Consider the following 26,349-nt stretch of genomic DNA (forward strand, 5'->3'; position numbering starts at 1 on the left):
TGAGATGAAAAACACTTAGGCTACATTAAACACTTGTCTACATTTTTGACATTCTAGTGCAAGCAAAACTCATTCATGATAATATATATATATATATATTATAAATAAATTTCAAATTTCTAGATACATACCTGTTTGATAAGCCAGATGCACAAGCAATGAAATCAACTCTGTTCAAATCATTACCATAAAATATGTCTACAAAAGTATGGATAATTATATTAAAACACTTAGGTTTTTAATATTAAAAAAATATTTTACAAACTAATACTTGAACAGCAATCCTTTTCAAATTGTGTATTTTATATATTATTATTGTATATATTTTGGTGAGAAGCCAAGAAAGAGAGACATTTAATTGCGCTAAGATAATAGAAAAGTCAGGACATCTAGATAAGAATCCCTACAGTCCCACTGTGTGCTGTGATATTGAGAAGCAGAAGTACAAATATATCTTCTCGTACTGGTTCAGGACAACTCAAGCCCAGATCTGCAACAAAGAAATGAGATGAAATTAAGAGATAAAAGAGTTCTTTATTTATTCAAAATACAAACCAAGATGATCCTCACAACATGTGCGAATTCACAAAAGAGGAACAAAGAAGTTTCTTATCTTTACTTCTTATTAAGGATAGAAAGAGTACAGACCACAAGAAACCTATAACCTTTGTTGCGTAATTCCCCTGTTCCTGTCAAGGGACAGACCCCACAGAATGATGTGAAACACCTATAACCACTGCCAGTCCCTTTACTATAATCTAAAGGCAGTCCCTGATGCCAGTAAAGGGCAAAACCAAAAAAAGTCACATTCCCTAAATGACCTGAAGCATGAGCGTTTCACCCGCAACTCACCCGCAAAGTGTTATCCCATGATCCTGAGCAGAACGCGGTGCCATCTGGGGACACTCTGACAGTGCTGACCCGGTTTTCATGGCCAAAGAGAATTGCCACTCTGGTACCTTTCAGGACATCCCAGACGTTAATGGTATAGTCATTGTGTCCTGCAAACAGCAATCGCCCTGTGGAAAAGAGTGAAATATGGATAAGATTATTGTTTGGTATAGTATTATGAAGTCAAGTCTAGTCACATTTGTTTATATAGTGCTTTATACATTACAGATTGATTCATAGCAGCTTCACAGAAACAAAATGAATCAATTATGAAAAGAATTCAATTTCAGCTGTCTTTCATGTATTTAATTGTGTATTTAGTATAATGTTGTTCAGTATAAATGGATGGAAAATACTTGTCTGAGATCACAGATAGTTTTAATCTTCTTTTAATCACTCTTGTTTGTTATTCGAAAGCTACAACACAGGGGAATTTTATCAGTAAATCAGTGAAATGTGTCTAATTGTGATTGTCACTGTCCATCCCCTTTCATTGGATGACAAAAAGAGATTTGGCTTAACTTCTCCTTTTGGGTTCCAAAGAAGAAAGAAATACAGGTTTGGAAAAACATGGAAGTGAGTAAATAATGATGACACAATTGTCATATTCAAATCTTCATTTATGAACATTAAGCTGTGTCAGCAGCACTGAACACTATCTAGTAAACTTATCCAGTATAGGCCTATAGTGCATTATCAATAATACTAATCGTTAGCAATGTAACTGCCACAGGTCTGTATTCACTAGTGATGCACAAGCTATCATGGTAAGTGTGGGCGTCACAGCTGTGACATTTGCCTGTTCTGTCATCTGATTCCTTTAACCCTGGGTTTAATTACAGCAGATATCTGTCAGTATTAACCATGTGGCCTGTGCACCGAAATAAGAAATGAAACTTCTGTCATCATTTACTCACCCTCATGCTGTTTCAAACCAGCACGACTTTCTTTCATGAATCATAAAAGGAGAACTGTGGCTCTCTGAAAATAAATGCCATTTCTAGCTTTAAAAAAGCCCAAAAAGCACCATAAATGTATCAGTTAAGTATAGGCCCTATATAAGTATTATGGTGACATATTATAGCTTTCAAATCTCATTCTCAGAAATTCAATTATGTTGCACAAAACATGTCACATCATGTCTGGCATCAATGGCGAAACACTCAAAAACCAACAATGACTGATATCAAACCTGGCGTGACATTTTAAACGGATAGTTTACTTCCTTTATGATTTTCTTCTGTGGAACACAAATATTTTGAGGAACTGTTTTTGCCTACTGTATACAATGGAAGTCAATGGGGTCCAAAACAATATGGTATCCCACTGACTTGTATGGGGGATAAAAGCATTATTTTTCATCTTTCATCTTTCATCTCATCTGTATTCAAAGAAAGGCATACAGGTTTGGATTGATATAATGGTGCGTAAATGATGACAAAACTTTAATTTTTGTGTGAAAAATGAAAGTGACTTTAAACCAGCCTTTATTAATTATTATTGCAGAGATGAGGTTTGGGACTTGGCCGTGGGACTGTTTCTGGGGGTTCACTTTTTATTTTACCTACCTTTTGTCTTCTGCATTCTCCTTACCCTTGTCTCCTGTTCTTCCCACAGAAACAGTCTCACAGACCCAGCCCCAAACCCCATCTCTACAATAATAATTAATAAAGGCTGGTTTAAAGTACTTCTTCCTGTCTCTATGTATTAATGCTCATGGGTAGCCTAAATGGGTTCCATCCAGACCTTGACATTAAGTATTTTACTGTTATATGTCAGTTATAGGTCTTTTTCGAAACTTTCCCCTAATGGGATTCTTTGGGGCTTTTTTTCCTTACTCAGGACATATTGAGGATACAAAATCAGTTGAGTTTGCTTCTGTTGCAATTTGTTCAACCTTTTTTCATAAAATGACTGGACTATATCCCTTTAACGCATCATATTTAAAAGTACACATCCACAAATTAGATTTGAGAGTTGTAAAGATAGAGATGTAAAGATTTTAATTGAATAATTATCTAGTTTTGGTCTGTCACCACACAAAGCAAAGATATGGCTTTAAAGGGCATGGGATATATCAAAGAGCACATTTATGATACTTCTGTGGTTTATTTTTTATGGTGAAGTACACGTTTACTTTCACTGTATGGAAAAGAACACATGGGACATTCTACTGAATGTCTCCTTTTATGTTCAATGGTGAGAAAAAATAAAATTGGAAAGACATGCTAATATTTGACAAATGATTACATTTATTGATATATATTTTCATCACTCTGCTTGAAGGGTCAAAATCTACTTTCTTACCACTGAGGGAAAAGTCCACACTAGAGGCTCCAAAAATGATGCTTTCTTTGGAATAAATGGCCACCTCACGGTCAGCTCGCAGGTCAAACAGACGACACTGAAATAACAAGAAAGGTCACGGTGAGATGGAGTTCAGTATGGACTCACAGAGTTTGACACATCGCATTTCATTGATCAATGGGTGATTTGAAGACAAAGACACATTGCATGGACCTTGACCAGGAATAAATATTAACAACATTAGATAAACTAAATACACACATACACTTAAATTCTAATATACTCTCACACATAATCAGCCAACTGAGCTAACTAAACCTAATTTCATCAACTCAACATTATTAAAAGATCATCAATTAACTCAAGAGGGTGTTAGTGTTTTTGAAGGGGAGTATTAATCAGGGCAACAGGTTTTACATTACTGATTGTGACTCTATTGGCAATCCTTTGTAATCTTCGAGAAGCCTATTGACTGTTTTGAAATAACATGGGGTAACTGGTGTGTTGCAATGTGGAAAAACTTACCGTAGCATCATCAGATCCAGATGCAAAAGCATCTCCGCTGGGGTAATACCTGCATTCAGATATAAGGTTAAAATTTCCATAGACACTTCGAACATATAGACATACTGGTTACGTTCACAGAGCAAATTCAAATTCCAACTCTCTGTTAAGATCTGATTTGTTTGTGTGGTCACATGACATTTTACCATTTTATCATCAAAGTATATACTGTCCATACATGGCCAAAATGATGTGGACATTCCTTTCCAATAAACAGGTTTGACTATTTCAGCTTCGAACATTTTTAAAAGGTACATAAAATCAGGCATATAGGCATATCCTCTCCCAATACAAGCATTTTAATTACAATTGGAACGTATTGTGTTCCAGTATGACATTGGTCAGCTGACATGTCCTCAATAAGGGAGCTCGATTTAAAAATTCGGTCCCATTTATTTATTAGTAACGTTAGTAAAAAAAAATTCAACTGTTCATTTTTACTTCATGTTAGCTCAAGTCCATTAAATAATAACAGATACAACTTTTGATTTTAATAATGTAAATGTTGAAAATAACATTCACTAAGTATTTATTTATATATTTATTTATTTCTGAACACAGCCACTGTAACGGTCAACAGCTGGAGTGCCCTTGAGAGCCACCAGAGTGCACTCCACATCAGACTATTGTCATTCCCTCACAAACTACATTTCCCATAACTCACTGCCCGGACTCATCATCCCTGATTGCATCCACCTGTGTCTCATTACCTTGTCAGTCTCATCTTATTTAAACCATGTACACTTATTCATTCCCTGTGAAGTCTTGTATGTTGTTGTGCTGCATTTCTCTGGTTCCATGTATTTAGTTTTTTGGACTCTCTGCCTGCCTTTGGATTACCCGTTTGCCTTGTTCCCAACCTTGTGTGTTTTGTTTGTTTGGACTGCCTACCTTGTGTTTTGACCTGTTGCCTGTACATGGTTTACGTGTCTGGATTGCCCCATTATTAAAAGCTTACAAAAACCAGCTGTTTTAACTGGGGTGTGTAGACTTTTTATATTCACTGTGATTGACAAATAAAACTATTGTAAGGTGTTATCAGAAATGCTTTGCTGAATCTGATGTGGAAGAACTGGCCTGCACATAACCCAGAACTGAACACTGATGGTATAAACTGAAATGGCAACTGAGCCAAAACTCATGCTCCAACATCAGCGCCTGACCTCACTAATACTCTTGAGTAGGAACAAATCCCTTACAGGCATGATGCAACATCTAGTGGAAATGCTTCCCAGATGAGTGGAAGCTGTTATAGCAGCAGAAGGAGGACCAACTGGTGCCAGCGGTTTTAAAATAAAATGTTGAACAACACTCATGTGGATGTATTGTTTGGATGTCCACATAGTGTGTTTAAAGACAATTGACTGAGGTAGACCTGCTCGTTCTGTGTGATGGGGCAGTGCTGTGCACCTCGCGTTTTCGAACCTGAAAAACGCGTTAGGTGTGATCGCTGCCATAGGAAACCAATTGAAAATAGGCACCTCTCACTGCAAAAAACGCGTCAGGTGTGATCGGCCCCTTATGCAGTAATGCTCTTCACTTACTTACTCTCTCTCTCTCTCTCACACACACATACACATACACACAACACAGAATCTATATTTCAATTGCATTGTGTGTTTGCTGCTCACTTGCAGTTCTCCAATGGTCTTTTCACTCACATTTGTAGAAATGACTTTGTTTTACTTGTAGTGATTTAAATCAATACAATTATATATTTATATGAACATATTTTAAAATGTAATTTGTTCCTGTGATGGTAAAGCTGAATTTTCAGAATCATTACTCCAGTCTTCAGTGTCACATGATCCTTCAGAAATCATTCTAATATGCTGATTTGGTGCTCAATTATTATCAATTATTATTGGAGCTCAATTATTGATGGCTCTTATTATTATCAATTTTGAAAACAGTTTTTTGCAGCTTAATATATTTTCTTGGAAACCGTGATACATTCAGGATTCTTTAATGAATATAAAGTTCAGTATTTAGTTGAAATGGAAATCTTTTGTAACATTATAAATGTCTTTACTGTCAATTTTGGTCAACTTAATTTTGTTGAATAAAAGTAATTTATTTTTTTGGAAAAAAATAAAACAAACAAGCCTTTGAATGGTAGTGTGTATCACATTTTTTTTCAAAAATATTAAGCAGCACAACTGTTTTCAACATTGATAATAATAAGAAATGTTTTCTGAGCAACAAGTCAGCATTTTAGAATGATTTCTGAAGGATCATGTGACACTAAGACTGGAGTAGTGATGATGAAAATTCAGCTTTTGCAACCTTGCTGAGCATAAGAGACTTCTCAAAAAAAAAATTACCGGTCCGGTAGAGTACATATACAGTATACAGCAGGGGTGCCCAATCCTGCTCCTGCCGATCGACTGTCCTGCACAGTTCATCTCCAACCCTAATCAAACACAACTGCCTTTAATTTTCAAGTGATCCTAAGACATTAATTGGTTGCTTCAGGTGTGTTTGATTAGGGTTGGAGATGAACTGTGCAGGACAGTCGATCGGCAGGAGCAGGGTTGGGCACCCCTGCTGTATACTGTATATGAATGTCCCTAACTATATAACAACTCAACATCGTGCCAATGGCTGCTTTTGTTGTCCTTAAGCTTCTTCATGCTAAGTGAGCAATTATAATGAATGTCATTAGATTGACAAAAATCATGCGGACTCCAACCTGACTATTTACACTGAAGTAAGATTGTGAACATTTTTACATTTTTGATGTTCACACTGTCATGCAGTGAGGGAAAAGAATTGGATTTGGGCAACATTCAACTGTACTGTGAACGTAACTTCATTATCAGCAAATTCCAGGCTGTGGCTCACTCACTTCACACTGTTGATGTCAGACTCATGGGTCTCAAAGGACTGAACATTCTGTCCCGAGCGCATGTCCCACACATTCGCCTTCTTATCACAGCCCTGAAACACACACACACACACAGCACTTTAGAGACCTGCGGAACAACACTCGCTTACAACAGGGTGAATCTCAGGAGAATGATGTCCTAAAAATAGCTGCACATAACCCGAAACTGACATTGTGACTGAACAACATCCTAACAGGTCAAATCAATCAACATGAGTAATGACTTTAGGAAATTATTTTTTAATCCAGTGCTTTCTTTCACCTTTATAAAATGAAATGAGAATTTCGCTGATTCAGCTGTAATGATAATAGTAATCTCACATGTGTTACAGTGAACACGAGAGTGAGGTTGGGATGTGTGCGTGTCAAATTGGTGAGTATATGTGGAAATGATGTTTTGAGGATCTGACCCCTGATACAAAGGTGTTTCCCGTCTCAGAGGGGGCGAGGTCCAATGTGAGAACATCAGCCGAGTGACCATGGAAACTCTGCAGCAGCTGCCCACTCTCAACATCCCATAATGCACATGTCCCATCACCACTTGATGTCAGAATCTGAAACACACACACATAAACGTTCCAAAAGTGGGGTTTTGCAGCAATGCCATAAATGAACCATTTTTGGCTCCCCAAAGAACTATAAAATGAATTCTTTTTAACAGTTTAAAAACCTTTTTCCACAATAAAGAAACGTTCGTGCAATAGAAAGGTTCCAATAGGATGCCAATAAAGAACCTTTGTTTTTAAGAGAGTAACCAAGTACAAATCACTTTAAACATTTTACATTGACCTAGAAGACTGATAAAATTCACAGAGAGAAATATAACCCCTGTATCACCCTCTAGTGGAGGGATTGATCATTAGCTCATTATCACAAATTGCACTAATTGAAAAAAATATGCATTGCATTAAACGTGCTTGCTTTTTAATGCATTGTATTTTTAGGGCTTACATTTTTATGGGCTGAAATTCAACATGGTTGAACATTTAAGATGTGAATACTTCAATTCAAAACATTTCACACACACATTTTCATTATTAAAAATTCAACAATCCATGTTCACCTTTCAGATTTCACTTCCAAAATGTTCATTCTGTTTAAAAATACAACCTATAATATTCGACAGGCAATTTTCGGGCCATTTTATTTTGCTTTACAAATTCGCTTCCACAAATTCAGTGGTTCAAATTCAACAGAAAATTCAACATTTCACATGATCCGGGAACAGCAGGAATATCAATAGATTGCCGATTCATAATCTCTATCTGCTGTTAGTCGGCTAACAGTGTTATTTACAGAAATGGAGCAAGCGGTATGTACTTGTGAATTATCAGGGCCAGTAGCTATATATGGAAAAGCTGATAAAGACATAAAAGCTGAGTTTACATTATATCAAACAAGTCGTCACGGCTGTTTGTACATGTAAGCAGCCCTCGCTGCCGTGAACGAGATTATAATGTTATTCCCCAATGCTGACGTACAGATCAAACATTAAATCTGTACCACAGAATTTTCACTTTCCATGCTCTATTAATAGATGTGTTGAATCCCCTGCCTTGACGTAACAAAATCTTTCACTTCATCTTTTTCAATCTTTATTGTCACTGAGAGGAACATAATCAAGAAAGAGGAACAATCTGTGATGTGATGGAGCAGAGAGAGAAAACCCCAACCCTTTTCTCAAAACACACTAATGATACACACAAACCCAGTCAGGAAACTGTAGAGATTATTTAAAAAAAATGATTACTGACTGTTACACTCACAGAACAGACCAATACACAGCTGATTCATTCTGAAAAGGTACACAAATTTGCATTCAATAAAAAAAGCTTTTGTATAACAAGGTTATTTTTAAAAGCATAAATCCCATCAGGGGAACTTCAGGGGGACTGCTGTGATATTTGCTCACGATTAACGTGTGTGTGTTCTATAAATATCAGCCGAATCATTACAGATTCATCACTGCCACAGACACACTGAATTAATAAACTATGAATTAATACAATGTGCACTGCAGTGTCTACACTCAGCTGTACTGATCCCAGCAGATAAAATAATGTCAATGCAACATCACACAGTGTCTGATGCCAATGCAGAAACAGTCTGTTTAGCACTCAAATTAATGCATTAGGAATGAACACAGCACTCACTATAAATAGAAATTATTTATGTTGTATATTTCCTACATAGATGATGGTAAGTTCTGACCAGGTTTGGGTCCAAATACCATTATTGAGCTGTCTAGTACATATGTGACCCTGGATCACAAAACCAGTCTTATGTTGCACAGGTATATTTGTGGCAATAGCCAACAAAACATTGTATGGGTCAAAATTATAGATTTTTCTTTTATGCCAAAAATCATTAGGATATTAAGTAAAGATCATGTTCCATGAAGATATTTTGTAAATTTCCCACCTTAAATATATAAAACATTTATTTTTGTGAATGGATGCAGCACTATCGCCAATAGAAATTGACAACTTTAAAGGCGATTTTCTCAATATTTCAATTTTTCTGTACCCTCAAATTCCAGATTTTCAAATAGTTGTATCTCGGCCAAATATTGTCCTATCCTAACAAACCATACATCAATGGAAAGATTATGTATCAGCTTTCAGATGATGTATAAATCTCAATTTTAAAAAAAAAATTTTTAAAAAAAGTTTTTTTAAAAGTTTAAAATTTTGTATATTGTATTTTGGTTAACGTTCACACATACTGTATAGTTGCAATAGTAATCAAGATATTTGTTAAACTAGTTTTAAAAATAGTGAGGTACACTTCAAATTCCCTCACAGGTTGGTGTTCGACATGTTTTCCTATATTTGCAAGGGTTTTTCTAAATCTAAGCCTTCTCAAGCATAACCAAACATGCGCACACACGCCCACACCCACACCCACACACACACACACACACACCTGCATATCAGAGTTGGTGAAGCTGCAGGAAGACAGATAATTGGTGTGCATGGCCACAGATTTCTTCTTAGATGACAAGTTCTCGTTTTTATCCAAAGAGAGAGGATAGACGGAGCATTTATTATCCAAACCACTGAATGGAAGACAAAGAGAGATTTGACCACTTTGCACAAATGCACAGCAAACAATAAGTTATATTTTGACTAGATATGTAAATTTCATTACAATCTCAGAGCTGCACTTTAGTTGCTTCTAATTATTACCTGAAGAGAGGACTCTGTTTAGGACTCTCATATAATACAGTATACAACAATAATACAATCATTGACCAATCATTATTACACTGATGAAACTCTCATGACTTACCCACAAGCCACAGCACAGCCAGAGGGGGCATAAGCACAGGCCATGACCCAGGTGCAGGGCATAGTGACCGCATGCTCCTGCACAGTACACAACACATCACAAAAAAAAAATCATTACAAATCTGACCAAGACAAAAAATTGAGGATGCATTAATCTGCCACTTGAATATAGTCAACTCATTGTCATGTTATCCTGCTAGCCATCAGATGTCCACTGTGGTCATAAAGGGATGGACATGGTCAGCAACAATATTCAGGTAGGCTGTGGCGTTTCAACAAAACTCAATTTGTACTAGGGGCCCAAAGTGTGCCAAGAAAATATCCCCAACACCATTACACCACCAGCAGCAGCCTGAACCGTTGATACAAGGCAGGATGGATCCATGCTTTCATGTTGTTATTGCCAGATTCTGACCCTACCATCTGAATATCGCAGCAGAAATCGAGACTCATCAGACCAGGCAACGTTTTTCCAATCTCATTTTGTCTAATTTTGGTGAGCCTATGCAAAATGTAGCCCGTTTCTTGTTTTCAGCTGACAGGAGTGGCACTCGGTTGGAAGTGTGGTGCGTTCAGAGATGCTCTTGTAATGAGTGGTGATTTGAGTTGCCGTTGCCTTTCTATCAGCTCCAACCAGTCTGGCCGTTCTCCTTTGACCTCTGGCATCAACAAAGCATTTTCACCCACAGAACTGCCATTTTCTGGATATGTTCTCTTTGTCTGACAGTTCTCTGTAAACACTATAGATGGTTGTGCTTTAAAATCCCAGTAGAACTGCAGTTTCTGAAATACTCAATTTTGGCACCAACAACCATGCCATGTTCAAAGTCACTTAAATCCCATTTCTTCCCCATTGTGATGCTCAGTTTGATCTTCAGCAAATCATCTTAACTACTGTATGTGTGCATCTCAATCAGCTCCCTAGCTTGTGAGTCAGTATGTCACACGAAATACACTGGTAACGACAGGAAGGACCCTGACTCACTACACATTGGGACACTGACGGTGACATGACAATGTCCTATTTATGAACAATAGCATAACTAATATTTTTCTGACATTTATGTTATTTAAAGTATATTATACTAAATACTTTGATTAGTACATATACCTGCAACATTTAAATTGTAAATTAATTATAAGTGTTAGCTAGATTATGTTCAGTACCTGTCTAAGAATGTATTTCTATGCTGAAATATAACATAGACATACATCATTTGAACGGGTGCCCCTTTACAAAGTTTTGCTAAGGACCCCCAGAAGTGTAGGACCGGCACCGCATTCACCACACTCATACACACAAACATGCTATGAAAATGCAGGTTATCAAAACACACACACGTCTGATTATTTAAATTGTCTTGTACACAGAAGAACACATTCTGCATGGCTGATGTGTTAATGTGTGTGTTTATGTTGCTGTCGGATTAGTTTGTCACTAATACTCTGGGTTTCCATTAGAGTGCATTACAACCGTAAAACATGCAGATTATTATTTTAAATCGCTGTAGCACTGCAAAACATCCGTCTAGAAAACCGTTTGACACAGATAGAAAGATTTACCTTATTGGTTGTATATGCATCCCACACAATGACTTTTCCATCCTATAGGAGAGATTCAACATTTCAGTAAAGACTTATACATTATTAATATAATAAAGATTGTGTATAACTGATCTATTTCAGCTTCTGACTCTTTAGGACAACAAATGTCTATCTTTTATAGCAGTGGTTAGAAACAGTGATGATACGTCCTGTTACCTGAGAGGAGCTGACAATTCTTCTCTTGTCCCGGCACCAGTCCATGCACAGCACTTTATTTCCATGTCCTTTTAAAGTTCTCCGGGTTTTCATGACAAACTGACCCAGAGCTTCCATCTTCTCCGCCACCTGATGCACTGCAGTCAGAAAGAAAAATCTGCATGAACCACACGACCACCTGAAGAACTTGAAGCTGAACCAGAACTGAAAACACATCTCAGCATCAGGAAGATGTAACATGATTGATGATCAGCTCTATTATATTTGGACAAATATATTTAATTTATTTAATTTAACAATGCAATTACATTTACAACAGTAATTATTATAAGTAAACAATATAATCCTCTATACTATTACAGCATACAGCATGATTAAATTACATTTTTACTACTTGCTGATAATCTGTGATGTATATCTGCATCTTAGTTCCTGCTTTTAATCTGCTGTGAAAGAAACTGCATAAATTAGCCCCCAGCACATAACATCATATTGTAATTTTACAAATACAGGCCATGCTACTGTAAAATTTACTGTTAAATTTGTTACAGTGTGACATTTTTACTGACACATTTTATAATAGAAAATATTGCATTCAGAATCTTGCAGGAAATCAGTGCAGGCCATTTTTTCTTGTAACACAAATCACAAATAGATATAACCAAACTTCATTGCGATGTTGGATCCTACAATAGTGAAATACCCATAATCCTTTGTGCTTGAAAAAATGCATGGGAAAACATGGGGATCATTTAATATTGAGTGTTCCTGTGGTTCAACTGGCAGAGCATGATGCTAACAAAGCTCAAGGGGGGTCTCAGGGGGGTATCAGGGGGGACTGAATCCAGGAAGTGAATTTCAAGGGGGGACAGAGAGAGTTCCAGTTCAAAATGTAGAGGATCACAGCAGTCACCCCTTCCAACAACGCATTAAATCAGGGATAGGATAGAAAATTTACTTTCATTTCCAAATTAGACAATATTAGGTGTAAAAATCAGGACACCTTATAAAATAATAAAATAAAAATGCAGAATGCAGTCCATGGTCCCTTTAATGTGGCATAATAGTTTATTTCATAAAATATGTATTAGTAACTACCCCATGTGCTTTGGATCTGTATCATTTTCATTTACTGGTTAAGTTCTTAACCTTCCACGAATTAAGAACTTGACGACTTAGCTGTAAATTTTGTCACAAACTTCTATTTTTTAAACAATACTAAATTATTTTAAATGTTTAATAGTCTATTTATATACAGGCCTAATTGTAGTTAAAATCTAAAGGTTAAACTTAAATCAAAATCTTGACTTATCCTGGTCCTCATAACATTAAAAGCGTCCACTTGATTTCGTGCATGTTACGTGAACATATTTTGATCGCTATAGAAGACATCGAAGAAATGTATTAATCTCTTACATTTAGGTCGTGTTTGGCAGATATTGGTATATTTCAAATCGAGCTGCCTACGGATACGGCATGTTTTGGCATCTCGCGCATTACCTGTGATGTCCATGAATGCAGTCTAGCTAGGCAGCTCGCTAGGTTTTGACACACAACCACTGAGTGTTTTACTCACGCTCGACGTCGTGTAGTTTGGCTCTCTCCTCTTCTAGTTTGGTTTTCAGAGACTCAGACTCCGCTTTCAGTGAATGGATGGTTTCGCCCTTCGTAAGTCCCTGACAGGCCATCTTTAATAAAACACAGATGGATGACGGATGGGTCAGAAAATATGCTCTTTATCATGAGCCGAGACTGATACTGCACAGTCTGCACAGCTGATGATGCTCTGACGTTAGCGCAAACGTCACGTGACACATCACCACCATCAGCATCACATTTATTTCTGGTGCTCACTGACTGAAGCCCAAAATCACATTTATATCTGATTTATATCGTTTCACTCAGTCTGGAAAAAAAAAATGTTTGTTTCTAAATCACGTAGTCTTCCATCAAAGTCATTTCAAATTTAAATCGTCAGTTGTCATTTTTATGTAACTTCTGACTGAGTGCGTTCGTGCTGGTATTAGCCTATTTGATTTGGTTTTTGGTGACTTTTGTAATACAACACAAATACATGTTGGTATTGGTGGTCTAAATAACAGTGATGTTCTCTCAGAGCCTGTGTGTTTTCAGAGAGCTCTAGATAAAGCACTTTACACACGTGTTATGTGTAAGTGATGACATGAGAATGTGTTATGGAGTATCCTTCACCTCTGTGAAACAAATACTCTGAGCCATTAAATCAACAAGACAAAAGTATCACAGCGGAAATCACAATGTAACAGTTTTTTAAGATTTCCAAGTGACAATTTAACACTATAAAAATTCATCTTAGATCAAACAAATATGCTGAAGCAATAAATACATTTTTGCTTCGAGATTTACCTTCACCAGTATGTTACCAAAACAATGTTGCCATAAAATTCTCTAAAAATGCTGGGTTGTTTTAATGGACAAAGCCAAACGTTGGGTTAAAAATGTAATTAAAATTTTAACCCAACGGCTAGGTTCGTCCATATTTGACCCAAACTATGGTTTAAACAACCCAGCATTTTACTAACTACTCTTCACAAATCCCTCATAAAAATAAATAAATAAACTCCATAAAAATAAATATAAAATAAATCCACAGATCAGTATTATCAACTGACAAAAAAAAAAAACTGCCCAGATTGATAAATCTCACAAATGTTAATGTTCCGATAAAAGGTAAAGATTAATAAGAGCATAAACATTCAATAAACGTGTGACATCTAAAAGAAAATGACATATTTCTCCAGAAGTAATGCATCTTGATACAGTTTTACTTTATTAACACAATCAATGATTTTTAAGTCAATACAAAAAGCATTGCAGTTGTGTTGGATTTATGGATTTTTAAAAAATAACTTAAATAGGTCTGACAGTGGGAAAAATGGGTTTGTGTTTCATGGTGTTTTCACACTTGGTCCGTTTCAAGGGGCTGAGCGCGGTTCATGAGATTTTTGGCCCATATGTGAACACTTCAAATGATCTCAGACCCCTTAAAAGCGAACCGAACTGAATCGAGACCATCTCGGGAGGTGGTCTGAGCACGGTTCACATTCAGCTTATGGTATGAATGCAACAGTATAAACACAAAGAAGTCTGAGACCACTTTAGGTGGACCAAAAAAGTATCTGAGTCCTATTTCAGGGACAGAGACAGTGTGAACGTGAAGAGAACTGGGTCCTTTTTCACTTTCATCTCTTGATCCACTTAAAGGAGACTGAGTTTGGTTCTTTTAAAGAGGACTCGAGTGTGAAAACTCCCTCAGTCACATATTACCCTCCTCCCATTTTCATTTATATTATTGTTGTTGGTGTCATGTTTAGTAACTGTTGTGATGTCAAGATGTGTTTGGTCATATACTTATAATTGTTGCTGTTTTCCATAAAGTGTTGAGGACTGTGTGTGGCATAAAGTGATATTTAATGGCTTTTTTTTACCTCATAAGCATGTAATGTCAGTCTGAATCTTTTCAGTTTTATTTTTTAACAATGATGGTTGATTATAAGTCATGCAACAGAATAAATAAGTTTACAGTGTGGATGTAGCATGCAGAAATCATGTTCTGAGAGACTAAAGTTTTAAAATAAGCATTGTGTTGTTGAACTGATCCTGGAGCAGCTGAAGTGTGTGATAACATACCAGCTCCACACACAGCGAGCAGTAGTTGATGGGCTCATTCTTCAGATAAATATTCATCAGAGGTTTGTTCTGAGTGCAGTTATCACACGGGCCAAACGTGATGGCCAAAAATGTCTGGTCACACATCTTTGCGTCTGGTTGAGGCTGGACCTGTACACATGAGGAAGGGGGAAAAAAAACATGTATTCACAATAACCAAAAGCCAGACACACACTGACAAACCACACTTTTCTGAGTCCATGTTTGAGGTCGTCAATATATTAGTCTACTCCTGAAAGCTGCTAAAATAAACTTATACAGGTTACAGAAGGGGCTAAAGGAAAATCTTCTTTTACTCCCATTAAAAATATATTTTTACTGAACATTGATGAAACCACACATTTTGTGAAGAGAAATTATAAAAGTAGATTGTTTTATTTAAAAATCATATATACATCACAAAAAGGTCCCCAGTATACAAATACTAAATTAGCTAAATAAATACAATTAGCAAAAGTAATATGTTTTGTGTAATATCTAAATGAATACTTGTTCAAAACAATAACTTAAGAAAATCTTGATAAATAAAATAATTTTCATTTACTTTTGTCCAACAAATTCATTTAAATATGTGATTTTTTTAAAAATACTGAAAATGTAAAGATTCTGAAAGCTTTTTACACTGCCTGAAGGAGATCCCATTATTTAATGTCCTTATAGTAACAATAAATAGGATTTTATTATATTGTATGATGATTAATATCATATTTTAAATATGATGGTTTCATTATAAATATGGTGGTTATCTCTAAGGTGGACACCCAAATTAATAAATAATATTGACCAGCTGAATTTAACTATGTCATGTCAACAAATGAAATAGTCAACCAAATCACGTCAAATATTGTGTCTTATTTGGCCCCATCAGTTTTACCCCAAATACCATAATTATCAGATACTATATTCTTCAGAACGGTTTATTTAATTAGCTTTAAAAATGTAAATTATTATTAAGACCTTTGTCTCAAAATATACTTGGTTATAGCCTATATTTGATTATACAGAATCGACTTCGCGCTGCTGCCTGCTAGTGCTATCACATCTAGTATCAGCTAAAATTCCACGTGCACGGATGTTTAGGAAAAAGTGCCGCAGTGTGGTTTTTATGCCATCTAGTGGTTTAGAGAAAAATACAATCAAATGCACCTTTTACCAGGTCCGCATTTAGCCCCTGTATTACGGATCCCCTAAAGCAGGGATAGGCAACTCCGGTCCTGGAGGGCCACTGTCCTGCAGAGTTTAGCTTCAGCCCTGATAAACACTCACCTGTCTGTATCTATCTAGTAATCCTGAAAACACTGATTGCCTTGTTCAGGTGTGTTTAATTAGGGTTGAAGCTAAACTCTGCAGGACAGTGGCCCTCCAGGACCGGAGTTGCCTATCCCTGCCCTAAAGGGACATGATGAAGGGGACAAAATGAGATGGGAGGAAATATCATGTCAATCAAGTCAATTCTCGCAAATGTTTTGCGTTCCCCGAGAAAATTTGCCTTGGATCGCAAAATGTTTGCGTTCCTCCGAGAAACTTTGCGTTCACTCACAAAGGACACAAAAGTTTTGCGAGAAAATGCAAAAGCAGCGACTTATTATTTTTCCTCCCATCTCATATTTTTTCCACCACCATGTCCCCTTAGGGGCTCCGTACTATGCAGATTTGTATCCAATAAAATGCTCTCTATATTGATAATGTTTCACCCTCTTAGAAGAAAATGTGCTATATAGGCCTGGGTATTCTTCATTCTCCGCATTCCACTCTGTCTCACACACAGTCATCTCCGCACAGCTTTCAAAGTACACTCAGAGTGGATGAACAAGTTGGACATGTGCAATACAATTGCTTTTTATAGAGCTGGTAAGTCCCGCCCATCCGTAAAACCCCACTGGACCTCTAGATTGAAAAATCGTCAATGCAAGTGAATGTGAGAAAATAATTATTTTCTGGTCCCGTTTGAATTGTGCCATGAATGTGAACATATGTTGTCTGTGAATTTTTTATATAATTTTTCATGTTACGAGTTTGACAGTATATTGTACGATTCTTTGGCTAGCAGTTGTGGAAAAGACATAATGAGAAAGACTACATGTCGCCTATGCGACGTCACCCCATAACACATTTTCCCTCCACTTGTCAAATCACGGTGCTAATGCTGCGATAATCTATGGAGACAGATCGAGATGCCTGTGTGTTTTGTACCCAAATGTCACCATTCAAACAAAATGGGCTGTTCTTTCTTCAGATTCCCGTCTGATGTAAAAACTAGGAATCGCTGGATAAAACGGATGTTGTAGTCCACAAAATGCTCTCACACAAAGTCTAACCGTATCAAACTTCTACCCGCTAAATTCTAGCATTCTTCACACGAAAAATTATATTAAAAATTCACAGACAACATATGTTCACATTCATGGCAAAATTCAAACGGGACCAGAAAATAATTATTTTCTCACATTCACTTGCATTGACGATTTTTCAATCTAGAGGTCCAGTGGGGTTAGCGGAAGGGGCGGGACTTACCAGCTCTATAGAGAGCCTAAGTCCCTCCCCTTCCGGTTGACCACCAAGGGACCTTACTTCGGAAAAATATTGTATGGTAGTCAATGGCGCGAGACAACAAATATTTTGATCTCGTTTGAATTGTGCCCTGAATTACACATATGATGTTTGTCAATTTAAAATACAGTGAGGAAAATAAGTATTTGAACACCCTGCTATTTTGCAAGTTCTCCCACTTGGAAATCATGGAGGGGTCTGAAATTGTCATTGTAGGTGCATGTCCACTGTGAGAGACATAATCTAAATAAAAAAATCCAGAAATCACAATATATGATTTTTTAACTATTTATTTGTATGATACAGCTGCAAATAAGTATTTGAACACCTGTCTATCAGCTAGAATTCTGACCCTCAAAGACCTGTTAGTCTGCCTTTAAAATGTCCACCTCCACTCCATTTATTATCCTAAATTAGATGCACCTGTTTGAGGTCGTTAGCTGCATAAAGACACCTGTCCACCCCATACAATCAGTAAGAATCCAACTACTAACATGGCCAAGACCAAAGAGCTGTCCAAAGACACTAGAGACAAAATTGTACACCTCCACAAAGCTGGAAAGGGCTACGGGGAAATTGCCAAGCAGCTTGGTGAAAAAAGGTCCACTGTTGGAGCAATCATTAGAAAATGGAAGAAGCTAAACATGACTGTCAATCTCCCTCGGACTGGGGCTCCATGCAAGATCTCACCTCGTGGGGTCTCAATGATCCTAAGAAAGGTGAGAAATCAGCCCAGAACTACACGGGAGGAGCTGGTCAATGACCTGAAAAGAGCTGGGACCACCGTTTCCAAGGTTACTGTTGGTAATACACTAAGACGTCATGGTTTGAAATCATGCATGGCACGGAAGGTTCCCCTGCTTAAACCAGCACATGTCAAGGCCCGTCTTAAGTTTGCCAATGACCATTTGGATGATCCAGAGGAGTCATGGGAGAAAGTCATGTGGTCAGATGATACCAAAATAGAACTTTTTGGTCATAATTCCACTAAACGTGTTTGGAGGAAGAAGAATGATGAGTACCATCCCAAGAAACCCATCCCTACTGTGAAGCATGGGGGTGGTAGCATCATGCTTTGGGGGTGTTTTTCTGCACATGGGACAGGGCGACTGCACTGTATTAAGGAGAGGATGACCGGGGCCATGTATTGCGAGATTTTGGGGAACAACCTCCTTCCCTCAGTTAGAGCATTGAAGATGGGTCGAGGCTGGGTCTTCCAACATGACAATGACCCGAAGCACACAGCCAGGATAACCAAGGAGTGGCTCTGTAAGAAGCATATCAAGGTTCTGGCGTGGCCTAGCCAGTCTCCAGACCTAAACCCAATAGAGAATCTTTGGAGGGAGCTCAAACTCCGTGTTTCTCAGCGACAGCCCAGAAACCTGACTGATCTAGAGAAGATCTGTGTGGAGGAGTGGGCCAAAATCCCTCCTGCAGTGTGTGCAAACCTGGTGAAAAACTACAGGAAACGTTTGACCTCTGTAATTGCAAACAAAGACTACTGTACCAAATATTAACATTGATTTTCTCAGGTGTTCAAATACTTATTATGACCGCCGCTAGCGTAGCTAGCGAAAGCGGTCATATAGGGATTGTCAAAGTTTTTTTTTTTTTTTTTTCGTCACCTTACTGAATTTTTCGTCAACGATACCAGGGACACCGAAGCACCGGGGAACATGAAATTTGGTGGGCATGTAGCCCCACTAGACTTCTAAGGAAAAATTTCGTTTGGTCCCCGGGGGCCACTCCCCCCCCGCGCTGGGCCCCCCCAAACCCCAAAAAATGCAGTTTTTCCTAAATAACTACCTGAACCGTGGCACCGAGGATGAAGAAATTTTTATGGTATGTTGGTCTACTAGACTTTTACGGAAAAATTTCGTTTGGTCCCCGGGGGCCACTTCCCCCCCCGCGCTGGGGCCCCCTTAAATTTTTCGTCAACGATACCAGGGACACCGAAACACCGGGGAACATGAAATTTGGTGGGCATGTAGCCCCACTAGACTTCTACGGAAAAATTTCGTTTGGTCCCCGGGGGCCACTCCCCCCCCCGCGCTGGGCCCCCCCAAACCCAAAAAAATGCAGTTTTTCCTAAATAACTACCTGAACCGTGGCACCGAGGATGAAGAAATTTTTATGGTATGTTGCTCTTAAGGGCCCACATCAACCTAGCCCATAATCACTCATTTGTGATTTGCGCCCCTCCCATAAAAAATGAAAATGCAATATTATTCTGCTTTAATCGCCCCTATCTTCAGTGGAGATGTTCAGAACTGCACCATATTTCATGTGTATGATTAACTTGACATCCTCTGGGGGTATCCTCTGCTAAGTTTTGTAGAATTTCATCCATGGGGGGGTATAAAATAAATTCATTTATGTGCACATTTAGTGACTGTACACTCATCGGCCTGTAGATGGTGCTGTTGAGCGAAGGGTTGCTGGTTTAGGATGATACTGTCACACACACACATGCAGGAATACAAACAAACGCAAGCATGCACACACACTGATATCCACACGCACAGACACACACCCATACACACACATACAAATCCACATGCACAGACACACACACACAAACACACACGCACACACATGTACGCACACATACATACACGCACAAACACACACACACACACACACACAGACACACACATACACAAACACACACACATACACACACACACACACACACACACACACACACACACAGACAGACATGCACATACTATTACTTTTTTTAGGTATATACATAAACACGCAATACAGCCAAATTACTCCACGTCATTTATTTTTTGTGGAAAGCCAGTGCAGGCCTGAGCGGCGGTCATATTTTGTACCGCGATGCGGTACATCTAGTTTGCAGCTGTATCACACAAATAAATAGTTAAAAAATCATACATTGTGATTTCTGGATTTTTTTTTTTTGATTATGTCTCTCACAGTGGACATGCACCTACGATGACAATTTCAGACCCCTCCATGATTTCTAAGTGGGAGAACTTGCAAAATAGCAGGGTTCAAATACTTATTTTCCTCACTGTATATATTTTAAAGTCAAGAAAGTCGCAGTTTGATGTAAAACTGTTGAGGTATAAGACTGTGAAAATACGTAATTACAGAGACTACAAACCCAAAAGGCGCACGTGTGACGTCATACCTATTCTCTCAATGAATGAAGCTAACTTTACTGAAGCTAACGTCTGTCTGTTTCTATAGTCTTATGTTATAATCGTAACGTTACGCCGTCATGCCTGAGTGTTTTGTACCAGACTGCACACATACGAGCAACGGATCTTATGACGTACATAGTGCGAGACGAGAGATGTAGTTCATTGAACGATTTTCACATAAAACTAAATGTCACTCTTCTGTTTTATGACAAACTGCGACTTTCTTGACTTTCATAATTATCTTTTAAATTGACAAACATCATATGTGTAATTCAGGGCACAGTTCAGACGGAATAAAAAGATAAGTTGTCTCTCGCCATTGACTACCATACATATTTTTTCCGAAGTAAGGTCCCATGAGCCGGAAGCGGAGGGGAGGGACTTAGGCTCTCTATACTCTACCAGACATTAGAGGGCAGCACTGAGTCACGTCATGTAACAGGACATTTGCTCAGAAGGATAAAAGAAGAAGAGTAGCGGATCCGCCAGTAAATGCAGTTTAGAACAAGAACCAAAACAAAAATGATAGAGACGAATATGCTGCTTTGTGTACTGTTTTTATCGCTCTTTCCACACTGTTCTTTGACTACTGCACAATACATCACAACTGTGCATAGCCACCTAGTGGACTCTTCTGTATCAACAATCACCTTGCGCATGCGCCCGCCATTCTATTGTGCACGGTCCATGCGGACACCAAAATGCAATCATTTAAGACATTTCACCTTATATAGAGTCTTTTTGGTATAAAGTGCTCTTTAAAATTGATGCAATAATGCTAGGGTTGTATTTAGAACCCCACTGAACCTGCCTCCTACTGGCAATAGCAAGTAGCAAATCATAGCTGTAACACTATAAAAAAAAAGAGAAAAAAAGACACACTCTTCGATATGACCCGACCAAACTTCCTGTTTCAATAGGTAATGCATCAACACCGAGAAGAAAACTGTGCTTGTCAAGCCATTTCATGGGGTCTTTAAATGTTTATTTCTGTCATGGTTTGTGCAATGGAAATAAGACAAAATCAGCAGTTAAAATGAGTGTAAAATATTAAACGTTTAGTTTCAGTGTTCCATCTAAGTGTTGTAAAATGTTGATCCCATGCAATACCAGCTAATAAATAAGTCAATAATTACATAGAATAATAAAATTTTACCAGATGCTATTCGACAGTCAAAGTCAGTAACACAATCTATTTACCAAAACAGAGCCATAAACTGTGATGTTATTAAAAGGGTATGCTTTTGTTGCATAGACACCATCAGATCACTCATAGCATTCTCAAAATTCACTTTATATGTTAAAAAGAATCAATATATTTAAACTTACCTTTCAAAAGATTTTTGTGGCAGGTGTGTGCTTGCAGTCTTAAGAGGGAGGAGAAAGGGACTGAGCCTGAGAAAGGCAAGCGATAAGCTCCTTACAGTAGCATTAGGGTTTTAACCCTGGAGAAGTTTTACCAGCAGAAATAGTAGCCAGTCAGAGACAGACACAATTAGTACTGCTTAAGCTCGCTGAAGCTGATAATTCATCAGTAAAACAGCAGTAAAAAAAAAAAAAAGTGTGATCTTCAAAAAGCCATTTAGAACTTAAATGGATAGTTCATCCAAAAATAAAAATTCTGTCTCTCCCTCATGTTGCTCCAAACCCGTAAGACTTTCATTCATCTTCGGAACACAAATGAGAATCTTTTTGATGAAATCTGAGAGCTTTCTGTCCTTCCATTGACAGCTACGCAACTACCACTTTGACGCTTCAAAAAGTTCATAAAGAGATCGTAAAACGGATCCATATGAATTGAGTGGTTTTAGTCAACATTTTATGTAGAGACTCGATCGCTTAATATTGAATTTAGGCTTTTATTCACATATTCATATTCATCAACTCACACATCAGTTGTGGTAAATGGAAGCTCAAGCATGTTCGTTTGACATGTGAGAACCAATGAGATTCATTCTTGTGTGTCACGCAGTATGTTTGAGCTTCCGCAAGAACCAATGAGGTTTGTCCAAGCAGGTTTGGTTGAGCTTCTGTTTATGTCGCTGATCAATGTTTAAATGTGAATCTCAAGTCTCTTCAGAAAATGTGGACTAAACCGCTCAATTCACATGGATTCATTTTACAATGTCTTTATGAACTTTTTGAAGCGTCAAAGTTTCAGTTGTGTAGCTGTCAATGGAGGGATAGAAAGCTCCCAGATTTAAAGGGATACTCCACTTTTTTTGGAAATAGGCTCCTTTTACAACTCCCCCAGAGTTAAACAGTTGAGTTTTACCGTTTTCAAATCCATTAAGCCGAACTCCGGGTCTGGCAGTACCACTTTTAGCATAGCTTAGCATAGGTCATTGAATCGGACAAGACCATTAGCATCTCTCTCAAAAAAATGACCAAAGAGTTTCGATATTTTTCCTATTTAAAACTTGACTCTTCTGTAGTTACATCGTGTACTAAGACCGACAGAAAATGTAAAGTTGCTATTTTCTAGGCTAGGAACTCTACTCTCATTCCTGCGTAATAATCAAGAAACTTTGCTGCCGTACCATGGGTGCAGCAGGCGTAATGATATGACGCAGCACCTGAAAATAGGTCTAATAGGTTAGACAAACTTAGTCCCGGTCACGTTGGAAGTTACTGAGCTGGGGACTATTTTCAGGCGCTGTGTCATATCATTACGCCTGCTGGACTCATGGTACGGCAGCAAAGTTTCTTGATTATTACGCAGGAATGAGAGTATAGTTCCTAGCCATATCAGCCTAGAAAATTGCAACTTTTCATTTTCCGTCGGTCTTAGTACACAATGCAACTACAGAAGAGTCAAGTTTTAAATAGGAAAAATATCGAAACTCTTTGGTAATTTTTTTGAGAGAGATGCTAATGGTCCTGTCCAATTCAATGATCTATGCTAAGCTATGCTAAAAGTGGTACTGCCAGACCCGAAGTTCGGCTGAATGGATTCGAAAACGGTAAAACTCAACTGTTTGACTCTGGGGGAGTTGTAAAAGGAGCATATTTCCAAAAAAAAGTGGAGTATCCCTTTAATCAAAGTATCTTCATTTGTGTTCAGAAAATAAACGAAAGTCTTACGGTATGGAACGACAGGAGGGTGAGTAATTATGACAGAATTTTCATTTTTGGGTGAACTATCCCTTTAACTTTGACAAAATTCACACAAAAAATTGATATTGATATACAGTAGCTGCCTTAGTGCTTTCCCCTTTAATTTTTGTGATGTCATCATGAGCCAACCTAATTTCCTGTTCTGTCTCCTCTTCTTCCTTTTTGCATCATAACTGAATGGAAGAGGTAGGATGATTTTTGTCTTATCTGATATATCATTAAATATGATATTAAGACTTTTTTAAAAGGTTGCCTGGTGCATACAAGCAGAGTTATAGCACCGATAGCCAAACCAGGAAAGGATCATTATCAGACCAACTACAGACCAATATCCTTGACATCAAATATATGCAAACTTATGGAACGGATGGTTATGAACAGATTGTCATATGTTATAGAGAGCAAGGACCTTTTGTCTCCTTATCAGAGTGGATTTCGAAAGGAGAGAAATACTATGGATTCAGTTTTATGTCTGGAAAATAAAATAAGAAAGGCCCAAGTTAGAAAAGAAGTAGTAGTAAGAGTGTTTTCGACGTTGAAAAGGTGTATGATATGCTGCGGAAGGAGGGCATATTAATGAAATTAGATTGTATGGGGATAAAAGGGAAAAATACAATTAAAATTTTTCTGTTTGGGAGAACAATTCAAGTAGTGGGGTCCACATATTCTCAGACTTATCCTATACGGTACTCCCCAATGAAGTGTAAGTAGTCCTGTTCTTTTTAACTTAATGATACATTTTTAACAATATTGATGTGGGAGTAAGTCATTGTATACCGATGACAGAGCATTATGGAGAAGAGGACGAAAAGTTCCATGTGTAGAAAAGAAAATGCAAAATGATGAGGTTGAGAATTGAGCTAAGAAATGGGGTTTTAGATTTTCTCTGGCAAAAACTCAGGTAATATGTTTTTTGAACAAGCTAATTAATCCCACTATTAATATTAAAATGTATGGGCATCAGTTGGAACAAGTAAATGTAGTCAGATTTCTTGGAATGTGGATGGATTTAGAATTAAAATTCAGAATGCATATTCCGAAACTGATAGAAAAATGTAAAAAAGGGATAAACATATTAAGGAGCAGATCAGGAGTTGAACAGAAATAGAAATTTAATAGAAAAGAAAATGAGAGTATATGTTGCGGAGCATTCAGATCATCGCCAGTGACATCGTCACAGATTGAAACGGGATAAATGCCTCTAGAATTATGTAGACTTGAATTGAGGATGAGATACTGAACGTAAAGGGTAATTTAGAATGTCATTAAGAAAATTATAATAGAATGTTGGGAATATGAATATAAAGAAATAGCAAGTTTAGTTTGGACTGTCGGGAAGAAGGATGCACAGAGTATGGAACTGAATGATTTTGATATTGCACCTTCAGTGGCAGTTCCGGCAATACCTCCCTGATTGTTCCCAATGCCACTAGTTGATCTACATATTCATAAAGAGATTAACAAGGAAATTAACATACCAACAGTTACAGTGGTACAACAATACATAAATCAAACATATATTATTCAGTATTGCAGATATGATAGATCTAAGCATGACAAGACATACTATATGACATATTGCAATGTTTGTACAGAACAGTTATGATATTGGTATATTTCCTTTGGATGCCGGATCATGTAGGTGTGGAAGGGAACAAGGAAGTGGATCAGCTGGCAAAGAAGGCCCTGAAACAGTCACAAAGTTGAATTTAAGGTATCAATAAGAAAAGCTGAAATTAAGCTACTAATAATGATATAAATAAGAAAGAAATGGCAAAATAAGTTGGGATAATGAAAGAAAAGAAGACATTTATATCAGGTTCAGGAGTATGTTGGTGCTGAAAGAATAAGCTATGGCAATAGAAGGAAGGATGTTATAAAACTGAGAATAGGGCATACAGCATTAAATTACAGTTTGCATGGGAAACACTAAATTGGTAATTGTGACAAATGTGGACTCCCAGAAACGGAGCATTATTCTTTTAAAAATGTGTTGCAAATGAAAGAGAAAGATTTCAGCTATCTCAAGAAACTGAACAGATGAGAATTAATCATATACTGTATCTCTGCAGGTGCTATTAGGAAATGGGTTAATGCAATC

At 37.6% G+C, this 26,349-nt stretch overlaps 1 protein-coding gene across 1 annotated transcript; it reads right to left on the minus strand.

The window, feature by feature from the left end:
• Positions 1 to 328: 328 nt before the first annotated feature.
• gnb5b (guanine nucleotide binding protein (G protein), beta 5b) lies at positions 329 to 22,548 on the minus strand. Its single transcript, XM_084123722.1, has 13 exons — positions 22,461 to 22,548; positions 15,370 to 15,519; positions 13,277 to 13,388; positions 11,701 to 11,837; positions 11,503 to 11,544; positions 9,941 to 10,017; positions 9,575 to 9,707; positions 7,060 to 7,203; positions 6,611 to 6,702; positions 3,724 to 3,772; positions 3,199 to 3,295; positions 853 to 1,019; positions 329 to 490 (listed from the first exon to the last, which is right to left on the minus strand). The coding sequence occupies exons 2-13, from the start codon at positions 15,493 to 15,495 to the stop codon at positions 479 to 481; spliced, it is 1,188 nt and encodes a 395-aa protein (XP_083979848.1). The 5' UTR covers positions 15,496 to 15,519; positions 22,461 to 22,548; the 3' UTR covers positions 329 to 478.
• Between the last annotated feature and the right edge of the window lie 3,801 nt (positions 22,549 to 26,349).

This window comes from Abramis brama, assembly GCF_963993115.1.
Source record: "Abramis brama genome assembly, chromosome: 9".
Taxonomy (NCBI): domain Eukaryota; kingdom Metazoa; phylum Chordata; class Actinopteri; order Cypriniformes; family Leuciscidae; genus Abramis; species Abramis brama.